This window comes from Sciurus carolinensis, chromosome 10, assembly GCF_902686445.1.
Source record: "Sciurus carolinensis chromosome 10, mSciCar1.2, whole genome shotgun sequence".
NCBI lineage: Eukaryota > Metazoa > Chordata > Mammalia > Rodentia > Sciuridae > Sciurus > Sciurus carolinensis.
The window spans coordinates 29360061-29376667 of record NC_062222.1 but is presented as its reverse complement, the minus strand read 5'-3'; the positions used below and the strand labels follow the sequence as shown (position 1 = coordinate 29376667).

Sequence of the window (16607 nt, the reverse complement as noted above, 5' to 3'; positions counted from 1 at the left end):
CCTATCCCACACATCTGCAGCATCCCTGTATCAGCACCCCCACTATAGCATTACATTAGTTATGATTGCTGAAGCTACATTGTCCTATCACTACCACCCAAATCTGTAATTTACATTAGGAGCCACTTTTGGTGTTATATATTCTGAATGCATTTTAATCTTTGATTTTCTCCAACTCACTCATTTGTAACTACTCTTTAATCTGCTCATATCTTCTAGAAATGTTGATGCTTCTCACCTATTCCACCCACTAACATTTTCTCCCATTACTTTTTAGCCTTATGGATTTAACACATTATTTTAGATTTCTTTGCTATCACTTTTGTGGAATCTTGGGAAGAAGAGAATATAAACTTGAGAAGTCAGTCTATTATCTTTAACCAGAAATTATGGTTTTTTAAGGTGGTTATGATGCTAGCTGATATCTTTTATTTTCCTTAGAATTTCAAAAGGAATGTAAAATTATTGGTAGCCATTTAAAATATAGATGAGAATGAGTTTTTGAAAAATCTTCTGCCAACAATTTTAGTATTTTAAGGCAATCACAAATAGCCAGTCTGGTCAAAGACCTCATTTAAAGTTTAACATGGTAAAAGAAGTTTCCCATGGTTGAGAGAATAGGAAAAATATGTTCTGAACTTAGAATGGGTCTGTTCAAAATCTGGTCAGTTTCATTTATAGTCTCTGCTGATCATACTAATCAGGGCAATAGTTTTGTAACATGGAGCCAGTTGGCCTGGCTACAACCAATAGTTTCACAGTGACTGCCAAGGAGCCTTCATAGACAGCGTGAGGTCTCACAGACACTGCATGTAGAGTCTCTGCAGATCTACTTTCATAATTTTTCGTTTGTTCTTTAAGACATTGAGAAACCCTTTTCTTTCCTTTTATTTCAAAACTGAACTATGTACTTTCCTCCATATTACAGAAACTTGCTTTAAAAAAAAAACCAGACCTGAAAGATAGAAATGCTGAAGTTATAATATTGTGAAAATAAGGGTAGTTATGACAATAGTAGAAGAGTTGATGGAAACTTAATTTTGATGTCTTGGATTAGATAAGTGACACTGGAGAAGGGAGGCAACAAGGGAAGACAATACTGAGTTGATTACTTTTAGCGTATTTCCGTATGTACTTGACTGATGGTCATACAAACAAAATAAACTTTTCACCTGGAATTGTTCCTAGAACTGTGAAATTCAAGTGGTTATGCTACTGATATCCAAACTCTGAAAGTGCAGAAGGCACTAACCTGTGTGCTTTGTGAATGGTAGATTGATTGACAGTAGTCATTTGCTATTAAGCAGAGTCCATATCAAGAATGAGTTGATGCTTGTTTCACCTCATTTTCACACTTATTATTGGATAAAGGACACTTATAAGGGTCTAACAATGGAAAATAAAGTAGAAATGTGTCTACTTCCAAAACTCAGTTTCTTAAAACTTAGTCTCCACAACTGGCAAAGATGGATACCACCTCTGAAATAAAGACCATCTTCTAAGTGACAACTCACTTTGTGACTCAGCTGCTTCCCTCTGGACTTCAAGTGTTTAGAAAAGAGTGAAAAACAACTTGATGATCTTATATTAGGGTGCTGTGTATACATAGCAAGAGAGGCATGTTGAAGGAGTATCAAACAGTAGAGCAAAGCTTTCCACATGACCAAGACCGCAACTTGAATTCTATCTCTGTCGTATAATGCATGTGTAACCTTGGACAGGTTGTGAGAATCCAGTGCTCAATATTTATTTATTTATTTATTTATTTATTTATTTATTTAAATAAAATAAAGCAGTCACCTGATCTCAAGGAACTTATACAAAAATGAACCATTAGGAGCTAATAGTAGTGATTGCTATGGTAGAAGAATGAACAGGGTGCATGGGAATTGATAAAGGGGAAGATGAGAGGTCAGTGAAGTCTTAAAAGAGATGTGAGCTTTGGAAGGCCAAGAGGCACAGGGACAAGGATTCTAGACAGAAGTCAGGTGATAGAAGGTTATGTGTCCTTGCTTGGTGTTTGGACACCTTGACAGTAAGAGCCAGGAAAGGTTTTAAATATGGAGGAGGGGAATCATACAAATCGAATTTCATTTTTTAAATTTTATTTAGTTTTGGTGGTGCTGGGGATGGAGCTCAGAGCCTCATGCATGCTAAATGAGTGTTCCACCATTGAGCTACGTCCCCAACTCACAAGTAGGATTCCAGATAGAGCATTGAGCTGCACTGTGGGTGATGGATAGGAACAAATGAGGCTTGTGTAGGGAGGTTGGTACATTCAACAAGCACTCCAGGTGAGAAAGAATGCAGGTGGAAAGATGAGGGGTGACTCTGCAGGGACTGACTAGCTCAGGTGTGCCCAGGACATTTCTTGGATTTAGCACTGAAAATTCTATTTCCCAGTTTGCCCGCATTGTACTGGATTTGAAGACACTGCAAGTCCATGTCCCAGAAAACCCTTTGATTCCTGGCAAAATATAATTGGTGACTGATCATACTATTTGTATGAAGATCAGGCTCTGAAGATAGGGATGATATAGGTAGAAGCACTAATCCGAGTGGCATTCGAAAAAGTAAATCAATTAGAAGCAGTGCCTCATATGTGCTAGGCAAGCACTCTACCACTGAACCACCGAGCTACATTCCCAGTCATTGCCCCCGCTCATATATATATGTGTATATATATGATATATATATGACATATGTGTGTGTGTGTGAGAGAGAGAGAGAGAGAGAGAGAGAAGAACAATATCAAGACACTTGACTGGGGTTATGGCTCAGTGGTAGAGTGCTTGCCTAGCACATGTGAGGCCCTGGGTTCAATCCTCAGCACCACATAAAAATAAAATAAAGGTATTGTGTCCACCTACAACTAAAAAAAAAAAAAATTTAAAGATATCATGGCCTTGTCCTTTATTCTGTAATTTTAATTGATTTAAAATTTCAATCTGAAAAAATAGCAGTGTGAAGCTAACTTTTAGTGGCTCTTTGTTGGTACAGTAAAATAGAAATGTAGCAATATTTAGGTTGTACGTGGCAGAGTAGAGGAAATTTGCTTATCCAAAGTACAGATATTGGTGTTTGTAATTTTTAGGTTGTTCTTAATAGGATAGGATTAAATTTTATAGTCTGTCTCCCAGAAGCGGTCCATTCATTTTGACATTAATTTTTCATGATTCCTGGAAGCTTGCTGGATTTGGTTCTCTAAACATGTCAAAAATAAAGAAATTTCAGGCTACCATTCTTATGAAATAAATTTTAAATGATGCCATTTAGAGAGAAAGCCAGGGGAGAAATAAGAGTAGCTAGCCAGCTCATTTTAAGATTTGCAACTAGATATTTGATGTTTATGTTGTTTTTCTAATTCCTGGATGGTGAGTAACATTCCTTGATTCTTTTCCAAACCAGCTTGATTGTGCAAGCCACAGATAAAGGGATGCCCAGGCTTTCTGATACAACTCTGATCAAGATTCAGGTGACTGATATAAATGACAATGCTCCCGCTTTTGTCCCCTCTGAAGCAGTAGAGATTGCAGAAAGTAAGTGTGGCAATTTGGAATGATGGTTTTGATTAACTTACAATAATATCATTTATCATTTCTTTCAGACAGACAGTATGTTAACTATGAATGCTAGCCCTCAACAACCATGCAAGCTTGGAAATTTTTATCTTACTTTTATAGAATTAAAAAGTGGATGGTCATAAGTTAAATATCAAATGTCGAAGGAGTTAAGTGTTAAAACTGGGATTTGCATTCAGATCAACAAGAGGCTGAGTCCTCATCTGCCAACTGCCATTCCATATAATCTCTGTGTATGTGCAGACATTCCCTGAAAATTAAACTACTCTATGAAGAAGCAGGTTTTGTCAGCTGTGGAAACAGTGAACCTTCTCTGAGAAGAAGCAATGTTCTTAGACTCCTAGCTTTGTCAATCTTTACAGGATACTAGTGACAGTAAGTGAAATCAAATGGATTTTGGTTCAACAAAGTCATCATTTTCCTCTCAAGTCCCCTAGATTTCAAGAGTTGCATTATACTAATGGTGGAGGTTGACAAACATAAAGGTTTTTGTGATAGATGGGTTATTCTTAATTGTTTGGGTCTGTGGATCATATAATGACTGTGAAGTTAATGAGCCCAAAGTTACACATCATTCACTACACTGGCGAAGCCCAACCCAACTTTTTATAGTTGAAGTTGAAAACACTGGTGGCTTATCAGTTACCTCTCTGCGCTCTCTCTCCCTCTCTCTCTCTCTCTCTCTCTCTCTCTCTCTCTCTCTACTGGGGATTGAACCCAGGGCCTCACATGTGCTAAACAATTGTTCTACCCCTGAGCTACATAGGCAGTTGCTTGTTTTCACTCAATACCAAACTCATTTCTAAAATGTCCTTACCATTTTACTATGGTTCACTTTCCAAACAAATCATAACTACCATCTCTCACAGAGGGATATATTCCAGATATCTCTGTCTAGGGATGCCTCAAAATATTAAATTCTACAAATAATAAAAAATTCTCCAGTTTTACCTCTCATATTTATTTTCCTTTGATTTTATGGAAAGTACTGTTGGTAAGCACTTGCATTAGTGTTAAAATACAGCAATGTGCTTAGTATAAATATAAGAACAAACTGCATAAATCAAAATGTACTGAATGGGGTAAGGTGTGGTTGGTGCAATCAAGAATGCTCAAGCCTCAAACTGAAAATTATGAGTCTCATCTACAGTGGAATCCTAATGAGCATCTTGGCATACTCTTTCCACCTGCACTGTACCTATAGCTTAGGAACAAAGTCCCTTTCATGGGTGATTTAGGCTGGAGAACATATGTGGTATGTGAGATTTGAGCATGTCATCTATTTTGTTAAATTGTTTTTAGTGACTAATATTAGAGATTTGTTTTCATCACTAGCACTGTATATACTTTGTCTTTCTATTGTCTTGATAATAGATTTAAGAGAAAGAAGCAGTGAAACTCCAAAAGAAATAATTTTACCAAAATAAATACAAAGGAATAAGTAGCTAATTCTTACATCTGTACCCAAATTTTTTTTTATTGAAATCTGGCTTTCTTTACAAAAGTTTATGCTTGGCATTAATATTTTGAGTAATATCCTTCCCACTCACATCCACTATGAATATGATTTTGATACAGAAACTAAACAGTACAGATACGTGCTTAGAATGTTTCTTGACCCTGAAATGGTGGTGTAAGTATATAATGAAAAGAACTCTAATGTAAAAAATGGAATATACTCTACTTCCTCCATTTCCTACTCCATGGTAAATTTTCACTTTTATTGGGCTCATAAATCCTTGTGAGTTTTTGTTTAGTTCATAAGGAGCTTTGTATGAGAAATCATGCCAAGAAAGAGCAAATCATGTTGGATTTACAATGAGACACTTGGATTGTACTTTTAAAGAAATTGTTTTCAAAGGATGAATTTTAATGGAGGTTGACATTGGTCATGATTATTTCAGATTCTTTGCCTGGCGTAATTGTGTCTCGGATATCAGTTCATGATGCAGATTTGAATCCAGCTTTCATCTTCAGTTTCACAAAAGAGAGTAACCCTGGAGCCAAGTTTGCCATTGATCAGAATACTGGAATAGTGGTATTGGTGAAAACATTGGATTTTGAGGAAGCTTCTGAATACGAGTTGTTCTTTCAAATTTCTGATTCAGCACACCACACAGAGGGGTCTCTCACTGTCCATGTGCTAGATGTGAATGACAACCCTCCGGTGTTTTCCCAAGATTTCTATCAGGTAAAGAGCTTGAAGAGATGTAAACCTTCCATTGCTGGCCCACTGAGACAGTATTCATTGTTTTGGGTACCTTATTTAATGCTACAGATTTTATATTAGTATTGTAGAAACTATAAGTAATTATGGAATTGAATGTCTCATTCATTTCAGTTTATAAAATATGTAGGTCATCTTTTTTGAAGGTTTTTGTGTGTATGTGTGTGTGTGTGTTGGGGTGGGGTGGAGCCCAGTTGTTAAGAACAAATGGAACTTGCCTATTATTTGCAAAGCCACAGATAAGACAAGGGAGTTTGGAATACCTGCACTTAATTTGGAGAATGTTTTTCTTCCCTAGGTATATCTTTGGAATACTAGTTAGCATCTTAGAGAAACAAACCATATACAAATCTGTGAGGTGGAAATTTTAGTACTTAGGGCATAATATATGTTTATAGAAGTTAGAGCAATAATAGTATTCAACTAAGGATTTGGAAATGAACTCAAGGACTCTTGAATATAGCAAATGCAAGATTTAAGGGTCAAGACAGGAGGAAAACTAACCTAGGTGATGTTTCTCTGTAGAGTTTGTTTAAATTATACAATGTATATGGTGTGATAATATATCAGTGATGGTATTAACTATATTCAGCACACAGAAATAATTTAGAAGAAAAATGTCATAGGAAAAATCAAAACTGAATGAAATTTTAAACTTTTTTCTGTATCCAGGAACTGAAAAACAATGTTTGTCTTTTCTTTTTTACTTTTTTGTAGTGCTGATGATTCAGCCCAGGGTCTCACACATGTTAGACCCATGCTCTACCTCTGAGCTATTCCCCAACCTAATCTTTTTAATGTGTCAACTCCATAAGTTGATGCATCTAAGAGACTCAGGTTGAATTGTATGGTTTCCATAAACAAAATGGATAAAGTGACCTCATGTTCTGGCCCTGGTCGTGAAAATGCCTTTAGACTTTAAACATGATGTCCTCTCTTGTGCTTAGGTCACAGTTCCTGAATTGGTACCTCTGGGGTACTCAGTGTTGACTGTGTCAGCCTCGGACTCAGAAGGCAATGAGACCATTTCTTACAGAAGCCTTTCCTCTTCTAAGGAATTCGCCATTGATCCCATGAATGGTGAGTTATTTCTAGTGACTTTAGTGCTCATGGTTTGAGTTACAGGGTGGAAACATGAAGTAATACTTTCCAAATGCTCCTAAAATAGTCCCCTATCTCTACTCCCTGCAATTATAGGCACCACCTTCTTATTTAATTTCAGGTCAAACACTGCAGTAGAAACGCTAGTGTTATTTCTCTTCTCAAATGACTGAAAAGCAAAAGGCATTGGTTAAACACTGGTAAACACTCAGAAATGAAGACCCTCCCATGGAGTTAATCCCCAGTTCATGTGTCTATCCAAGCACAATTCAGGCCATTTATCCCAGGATTCAATAAGAATCAAAATGATGTTGAAAGGACTAAGTCAGTGTTGAGGACCTCACGTCTCTAGAGTCTGGAATATTTTATTCAGACCAAGTACAAAAATATTCAGTAACAGCATCATTTGTTCAATAAGGACAAGAATGTTGAAAAAGAAAAATGATTCAAGTATCCATTTCTGCTAAACAAAAACCACTGTGATGTTCTGCTTTAATCAATGTCTTTTTAAGTCTCTTTGTACTTTTGTCTAAGAACAAGACATTTGCATTTTTAATGCGTTCATGCCAGTTATTCCAGATTTCGACAGTTAAGTGGAGTACAGAGAAAGTTTAATAGTGAGTGGACATTAAGAGACATAAAGATGAAATATTATCAGCAAAATAATGTCCTGGCACACTTTAGAAAAAGAGTGGGACACATCACACTGTGTGTTCCCATTGCTACCCACCATTGCATCATTCCTACAAGGGACAGCTGATTTAGAAATTAACCTCAGGATACCTGAAAGGAGAATTTGGTCCCCAAATGTCAGAATGAGGTCCACAGGGTGTTGTAAGAGAAGTAGGTAATGTTGCCACATAGCCTGGGCATGAACGAGTCATGTATGTGTCTAAACATGTCAGGAATTTGGTGGTGTTTCTCTCTCTCTCTCTCTCTCTCTCTCTCTCTCTCTCTCTCTCTCTTTCTGTGTATGTGTCTCTGAGCTCAAGTGATGTCAGAACCTGGCAACTACTGCCCTGGACGTTGGCAAATTGAAGTGTGCCAGGTGATGCCTCTGAACATTCATTTCACCTTTGCTATTGATCAGAAGTTTTTAAAACTTTAAATCTAATCAAGTCAATTTAGTCCATGGTGTTACTCTAATTGAAATGTGACTTTTATTCCACCTCCCACTGCATTTTTATTGGTGCATTATATTGAATATATTGATGGGTTTGTTGTCACATATTCATACATGCACACAATATGACAATATAATTTGGCCAATATCACTCCCAGAACATCCCCCCAGTATATCTTATTTTTAAAACAATTTTATTTGTTCTTTTTAGATATACATGACAGTGGAGTATATTTTGACATATTTTACATACATGGAGTATAATATCCCATTCTTGTGGTTGTACATGATGTGGAATTCACTGGTTGAATATTCATACATGAACACAGGAAAGTTCTGTCCAATTCATTCTACTGTCTTTCCTATTCCTTTCCCCCCTCCCTTCCCTTCATTCCCCTTTGTCTAATCCATTGAACTTCTTTTCTTCCCTTCCCCCACCTTCTTTGTTGTATGTCAGCATCTGACTATGAGAGAGAACATTTGGCCTTTGGTATTTGGGGATTGACTTATTTCATTTAGCATAGTATCTACAGTTCCATCCATTTATCTGCAAATGCCATAATTTCATTCTTCTTTAAGGCTAAATAATATTCCATTGTGTATATATATCACATTTTCTTCATTCATCTGTTGAATGGCACCTAGGTTGGTTCCATAGCTTAGCTATTGTGAATTGAGCTGCTATAAATATTGATGTGCATCCCTGTAATATGCTGGTTTAAAATCCTTTGGATACATGTGGCATTTAAATGTCAGCATTCAGTATTCTTCAGTGATCATACTCAAAACATGTTTATCTTAGAAACATGTTCCTACATATTCATAAAATTATATGTATGTATCTAAAATAGAAAATATTAAGTATGTTCTATCAGTAAGGGATAAATTTACTTGCTGAATGAACCATGAGCTTTAGGAAAAGTTTATCTATAATTAAGGAATGGTTATAACTCCATATTATCATTTTTACACTTTCATTTGACTAGAGTGTTAACCAATATTTCCAGAATAAATATACTCATGCCAGAATATCTCTGTATACTTGTATATGACTCATAGAATAGGGAATAAATTTTAAAAAACAAGAATATATTTTTTTAAATGTGGCATATATACACAATGGAGTTTTACTCAGCCATAAAGAAGAATGAAATTATGGCATTTGCTGATAATGGATGGAAATGGAGAACATCACGGTAAGTGACATAAGTCAGACTCAGAAAATCGAGAGTCAAATGTTTTCTCTCACATTCAGAAGCTAGATCCAAGTAAGGGGAAAAAGAGGGACAGTGAGCCATCATAAGGATAGAGGGAAGATCAGTGGAAAAGGAGATCAAAGGGGAAGGAGGAGGGACTAAAAGGGGAGGAAATGCAGAATTAATATGATAAAATTATACTATGTGCATGTATAAACATATCACAGTGAATTCTACTTTTATGTATATCTATAAAGCATCAATAAAAATAAATGAATAGTGTGAAAGGAGGGGAAGGGGGATGGGGGAAGGGAGGATAGTAGAGTGAAACAGACATTATTATCTCAGGTACATGTATGACTGCTTGACTGATGTGATCCTGCAATATGTATAATCAGAAAAATGAGAGATTACACTCCATGGATGTATGATCTATTAAAATGTACAAATGCATTCTGCCATCATGTACAACTAATTAGAACAAATAAAATTAAATGAATAAATAAATAAAAGGAAAACCAGTAGAGTAGAAGGAGGAGGAAAGGGGAGACACTGGGGACTGATATGGAGAAAATTAAATTTCATGGATAGATGATATGTCAAAATGAACCCAACTATTATATATAACTATAATGCACTCATAAAAGCATATTTTTCTTTAAAAAATAGTTATGGAACAACTTTCTACTCAAAAATAAGAGTCAGAAAAAAAATTGTAGCGGAAGTAATCTCAAGAAGCACACATACAGAGCGAATGCTATAAAAATTATTTCTGAATCCTAGGTATTATAAAAATATAAATATAATGATTTTAAATTTCTATCTGGACTTGGTTGTTGTTTACACCTCTGACAAAGAACTAAACACATTTAGAGATTCAGTAAGCATTTGCTAACTAAACTGGCCATAAACATTTTATTCAAACTCTAACATGGTCTGTCTTATTTTTCAGGCACAATATTTACTACCGGCCCTATATTACTTCTGGATAAAATACCAACAATTCAATTTCTTGTCGAAGCCAGCGATGGTGGAATTCCTGACCTGAGGGCTCTTACATTAGTGGAGATAAAAATACAAGATATGAACAACCATGCCCCTGAGTTTACAGTCGGGTACCATAATCTCAGTTTGCCTGAAGATGCTCTGATCGGAAGCACACTCATCACTCTGTCAACCATTGACCGTGATTGGACCCATGAAAACACACATGTTGACTTTTCCATCATCAGAGGTAACTCACAGAACAACTTCCATGTGGAAACTGGTTTCATTCATGCAGAATATCCTTCGAAGCAAGTTGGTTATCTTGTGTTGCTTCACAGTCTAGACAGAGAAGCAGGGGCCAGCCACGAGCTTGTCATTCTAGCATCTGACCATGGCCGCCCTCCATTGAGTTCCACAACTGTCGTAGACATACGCGTACTTGATGTCAATGACAACCCACCCGAATTCAGCAATCTGAAATATCATGCCCACGTCAAGGAAAGCACCCCTCTAGGGAGCCACATCACTGTTGTCTCAGCAAGTGACTGTGACGTGGGTTCACATGCAGAAATCATATACCACATAATCTCTGGAAATGAGAAGGAGCATTTTCACTTAGAAGAAAAATCTGGAGTCCTTTATTTGATTAAACCTCTGGATTATGAAGAAACAATAATATTCACTTTAACTGTCCAAGCTTCAGATGAAGAAAAGAAGCATTTTTCTTTTGCAATTGTGTGTATCAGTGTCTTAGATGACAATGATCATGTGCCTCAGTTTATGTCCCCAAGCATGAATTGTGTTGTTCCTGAGAATCTGCCTATTCTCTCTACCATGTGCTCTATAAATGCTTTGGATTTTGATGCAGGTCCTTATGGAGAATTGACCTATTCTATTTTATCACCTTGTTTTGTCACTCTTGGCATGCCTCCTGCTCAGAACCTTTTCACCATTGACCCTTTAACAGGAGATATTCATGCGAAGCAAATCCTTGACTATGAAAATGTCAGTAAGTACTGCCTCACGGTTCAGGCCAAAGACAAAGGTGGATCAACAGCCTCCTTAATGGTCTGGGTGGACGTTGAAGGGATAGATGAATTTGAACCGATTTTCACTCAAGATGAATATTTTTTCAACCATGTAGAAAAGAATCAAGGAAGGCAGTTGATTGGCAGAGTGGAAGCCTCAGACGCAGATGCCGGAACCGACGGAGTCATTCTTTACTCTCTTGGAACTCCATCTCCTTTCTTTTCCATAAATGAAACCAATGGAAATGTTTATTGGATTCGAGGTGCTCCCCTAAGTCAAGTCATCAGAGAACACACCTTCGAAATGAAAATCATCGCCCACAGCCCCAAACCCGGCTCCAAGTTCACATCTTGCACTGTGTTTGTGAATGTGTCTTTGTCCTCTGAAGGAAAACTCGCAGCGATATCTGCAGACAGCTTTTCAATCAGCCTCACAGTGTCCTTTTTAGTGTTTCTGTCACTCATCGGCATTCTCATTGCAATGATCTTAAGACATAAACAGAAAGATGCACTACGCAACTGTGAGGAGAAGAAAGCATCATCGTCTGCAGATAGCAACTTGAGACTGACCAGGGATACTGGCATGCTCCAGGGCTTCCAGAAAACCGGCGAGTGTGGCGATGAGGTGCCCGTGCGGGTGGTGCCTGAGTGGTTGAGCTTACTAAGCATCATGGAGAAGGACACGATCAACCTGTACAGGCACTCGAATTCGAGCGGCCACTGTTCTGTGGAAGGAGAAACTGCAGAAGACAAGGAAATCCAGAGGATAAATGAGCATCCTTATAGAAAGGACTCGGACTCAGCTCTGAGTGATCGGGGGTCCAGGGTGCCTGACTCGGGAATCCCCCGGGACTCCGACCAGCTCTCCTGCCTGTCTGGGGAAACCGACGTGATGGCCGCTGTCGAAGCGGCAGAAGTCAGCCAGACATTTGAGGAAGGACATGGTGGGGAAGGCTGCAGCCCACTCTATGTTCAAAATAAGGTGTCACCCCAGCCGCTTCAGAAGAGAGAGGTGAAAGAGGGTGTCCCAGCTGATGTCAGGAAAGAGTCTATCTTTATTTCAAGTGATCAGGAAGCAAGATGCGCAGCCTTTTCGAATCAGATAACCTTTAATCATGATCTAAGAGGCAGCTCCACCTGGGATTATCTGCTCAGTTGGGAACCCAAGTTCCAACCTCTTGCCTCAGTGTTTAATGATATCGCAAAGTTAAAGGATGAACATTTACGTCTGCCTGGCATTCCAAAAGAGAAGTCTTTTGTTTTCCCGCCGCCTTTGATAACAGCAGTAGCCCAGCCTGGGATTAAAGCAGTTCCACCAAGGATGCCAGCCATAGCCCCAGGCCCTGTAATTCAGAAATACCCCCGCTCCCCCATTCTCTGCCACCCCCGTTCTCTCTCGGAAGCCATGGCTCCCAGCTTTTCTCCATCTCTCTCCCTACTGGCCATGCAGACTCCTGCCAGGGCACCCCGGCTGTCAGGTGGGGAATTATTAGGAGCACACCGAAGTGGTGGGACACCTGAACTGAAAGCAGAAGATGAAGTTCAAATATAGAACGATCGCAGTGCCAAATACCTGCTGACCATCAGTCACAAATGGCTGGGCAAAGCATTCGCGCAAGCAAGCTCCTTGAGATTGGGTTCATTCTTATCTAAAAGCGAGTGATCTAATTTAGCCAGGGTTTTTAAAACCTCCCCCATTCGAGTTTCTCAAATTTCTTCCAGCCTTAATGAGGAGTTATTTCCTCTTTTAAACTTTGTATTTTGCTCTCAGGACTCACATTTGACTATATCAATTAGTATGTATTCTGTCATACCTGGTTTTCTGTGTGATTAGATTTCCAAAGAACATAATGAACTTTGCTGACTGCCAGGATGTTCCTATGGAAACAAATAGAAATAAAATAGAGCACACGCTGGTCAGATTACTGCTGATTATACTGCTAATCTAAAATAAGTAACAGCTGAATGGGGAATGAGGTTAGGACAGAAAGTAATAAAAAGGGGGAATCTGGAGAAATAAGCTTAAGTTTTAAAACATAGTGGCAGTCTGTGGATCTGATACATTTATAGATGGATTTCTCCACTTTCCCCATTTAGCCATAATTTGAATTTCAAAATGGTGTTTTTGGAAATCTAATAGGAAATTAAGAATGAAATTTTCATAAGTATGTGTCAATAGTGCCAGAGGCATGAAACAGATAATTATCCCTGATTAAATGAACCAGAAATGTATGATCTAGTTAGAGGGTCAGGATGGATATTAGCAATACTGACATGATCTTGGCCTTCTCTACAAATAGAATGATGGTTTTTGTTCAATGCTCTGTCTTGTAATAGGGTACGGGTACAGACATGAAACTTCAAAGATTAATTTATAACAATTTCAATTTTATTTTCTTCTAGACACAGTAACTTCCGGTATGAAATAATTTATCCATTCAATGTCTGTTTTTAAAGTCTGTGTAGGTAAAATTATGTTATTAGCTAATTATAAATTTCATAGAGTAATTTAGCAATATATTTTTAAATGAAGATTTTTTTATATAAATGTTTCTACTCTATATGTTAAGAATGGATGTCAGAAGACTTACTTCTGTTTGCTCATACTCATGTTTAGCTTTAACTGCCATTAGATATAGAAATTTGGCAATGTGATAAAAGTAATTCTGTTTTATACAGTCCTTGTTTCAGAAATAAGAGTCGTGTTGTATGATGCTCATAGGCAATGCTATATGTTTCTCTCGGATGAACCTGAGAATCCAGGGTGCATCCTGATAATAATGGTCCAGAAATCATCCTCCTAGGGTAGGCACCGTGGCCAAGTTTAGGATAGCAGTTTAGGACTTCTAATGAAATCCCAATGTCATCTGGTATGGTCTTCTTAGTAGTTAGGTTGGGCTTTTGCTACAGAAATAGTTCCTTGAGTTTTTGTTCATGTGCCTCATCTGTGAAATTATGTGAGATAATTAATTTTTCTTTACTAAGAAAACATTGTAGGTATGATGTTTAAAACCTAGTTTTGTAAATACATAATTCTATGTCTTCCTATGCTGATATTTACACTACTATATCTCTTTGTTGACCAAATTGAGAACAAGTGTATAAAACCACATTAGAAAGTATATGAAACATGAAAGTTCTGGACAAGCCTGGAATGCTGAAGAACGTCATTTAGGTGTGGAACATATAAATATTACAGGACTGATTCATGTCTTTTCTTTTCTTCATGGCATCTGGGGAAGAGGATTTCATGACTTTTACAAGAAGAAACATATCTAATTATTTCAGTGTTTCAATATTTATTATCTCTGACTCTTCAAAGGATTGCTTTGAGCAAAGCAAGAAATTCTATAATTCTATATTTTTTTTTTCTAATTCTGTGTAAAAGTTTTATTTTGCAAGAGAATTACTTCTGGAAACCAAGAACATTTTGCTGTTTTTGATTAAGTAGGTTCTTCATTTACTTATGTTTAAAGATAATTATTCATCTAAATCTTCCCTAAGTTATTTGCCTGTGATTTATTACTGAATATGATTCTGTAATTTTTTTCTAGCCATTTCATAAAAACAGAAGACATGAAGTATTTAGAGCTCCTTCCCAATATTTAGTGGATTTTTAATTGACAACTGTATTAATACTGTATCCAGAACCACACCACCACCAAAAAACCACCACAAGTAGGGTTGAGGGTAAAAATGTTAACATGCTGGCTAAGTGTTTGTAATAAATCATATGTCAGCCCTTTCAACTAGAGTGCTTTTTCCTAAGTAAACAATGTAATTTGTACAGTTTTCCTTCAAGTTTAATATTAACTTGCCTCATATGTTCTGCGTTACTTTGCTGATCTCTACACCGGCTTTAGCACTCTGGAGGGGGTACAGAACTTGTTGGTGGAAAATCATATTAAGCCCCAAATTCATAAGCTATAAAATAAAAGACAGTTGTCTCTTGTGGAATTTTGGCTGCCTGAAATTCTGGACTTTCTTGTTGGCAGCCTTAAAAATACTGGTGTAAATCAGTACCAAATGGATATCAAAATTCCATGTCCTAGTAGTAATCATTGAATTGGCTTCCAAAACAGATTCCTGGGCAAATAAAGGGAAAAAGGCTGTATCTTTAGGGATTTGGTCATTTCACTGTTTTTAAAAATATTGAAATGTGTTAGACACTACTGGCAGCTTCCACGTGTACACATTTAATCTATAATAGATGTCCAATTGAGACAGGATTTGTTTGTAGAACCTTTATCCTTAGGGCGGTCTGCTATGCTTTCTAGAAGTGATAGAGATGAAAATTAATTTTTAACTTTAAAAAATATTTTCATCCAAGAGTGCACTTTGTTATTTTTGTTTTCTTTTGCCATTTTACACATGCAAGATATAACTAAGGATCTAAGATAATGATGATCCACTTCAACGCAATGAAATACATGGAGTGAATATGGTCAGTGGATTCCCACATGATTTTATAGATAAGCTTGTTGAGATTTTTTTTTTTTTCATAGCATGTTTTGCTTGAGCTCAAAAGTGCAGAGCCATCTGTTCAGTCACAGCTGAGCGAGTTGGAATACGAGATCATTCTGTGTAAGAGGGATTTCAGGATAAGTAGAGCTGCAGATGCTTTGCTTAGGACCCAAACCAGGTGTCCCAGTGTGACTTTCTGTCCATTGCAGAGGAGGGAGGCAAGGAAGAGAAGGAGGAAGACAAAGAATGAGGGATATAAAAGGAAATAGAGGATTAAATCTGAAAAGCAATAGTTTAAGACATAGAGAAATGCAAGAAGACAGAAGCATAACAACTTATAAAAACGTAATTCTTAATGTATGACTTAATGACTTTACTAAGTCATTTCCCCACTACAGTTTTAGCCTTTTAAGGAATCTCTTTACTTCTCTTCTGATCCTCCCAAATTGTTCCCTCCATTCTCCGGCAATTTAAATTTATCAAGTTGTGAAACTAAAGCTAGGTGACAATGACCTAAAATAGTTTGACCACGAATAAACTTGCATTATTTTGTCTTTGGGGTTTTCTTTTTTTTTTTTTTTTCTTTGTTCTTTCTGTCAGCGGCAGGGAGGGGTGTTGTAAATTTCAAAACGAAAAAGTAACAATGATCATCTTACTTTAATTCCCCCTCCACCTAGCTTTGTTGTTGTGAGTGCCACACTTTTAAGTAGTTGTCCCTGGACATATAACCAAATAAAATGGAAGTTCAGAGGCAGTTGGAACAGAATATGAAATTTGAGGACCCATTCTTCTTTCCTAGTGGCTACTCCTTTTTAAAAATGGGTGCTTGATGGTTGTGATTTTATTGTCAAATATTATATTTTAACACACAAGTTATAACCCATAGTTCTTTCTCAAACA

General features: G+C 37.2%; 1 protein-coding gene across 2 annotated transcripts in view; it reads left to right on the top strand.

Annotated features, from left to right (window-relative positions):
* Dchs2 (dachsous cadherin-related 2) overlaps nt 1–16167 on the top strand; it is a 257300-nt gene extending 241133 nt beyond the window's left edge. For both annotated transcript variants that reach the window (XM_047567605.1, XM_047567604.1), the window contains exons 17-20: nt 3409–3539; nt 5486–5772; nt 6756–6888; nt 10181–16167. In XM_047567605.1, the coding sequence (XP_047423561.1) occupies nt 3409–3539; nt 5486–5772; nt 6756–6888; nt 10181–12795 (3166 nt within the window). In that variant the 3' untranslated portion in view covers nt 12796–16167. The remainder of the gene's footprint in view (nt 1–3408; nt 3540–5485; nt 5773–6755; nt 6889–10180) is intronic.
* The last annotated feature ends 440 nt before the right edge of the window (nt 16168–16607 follow it).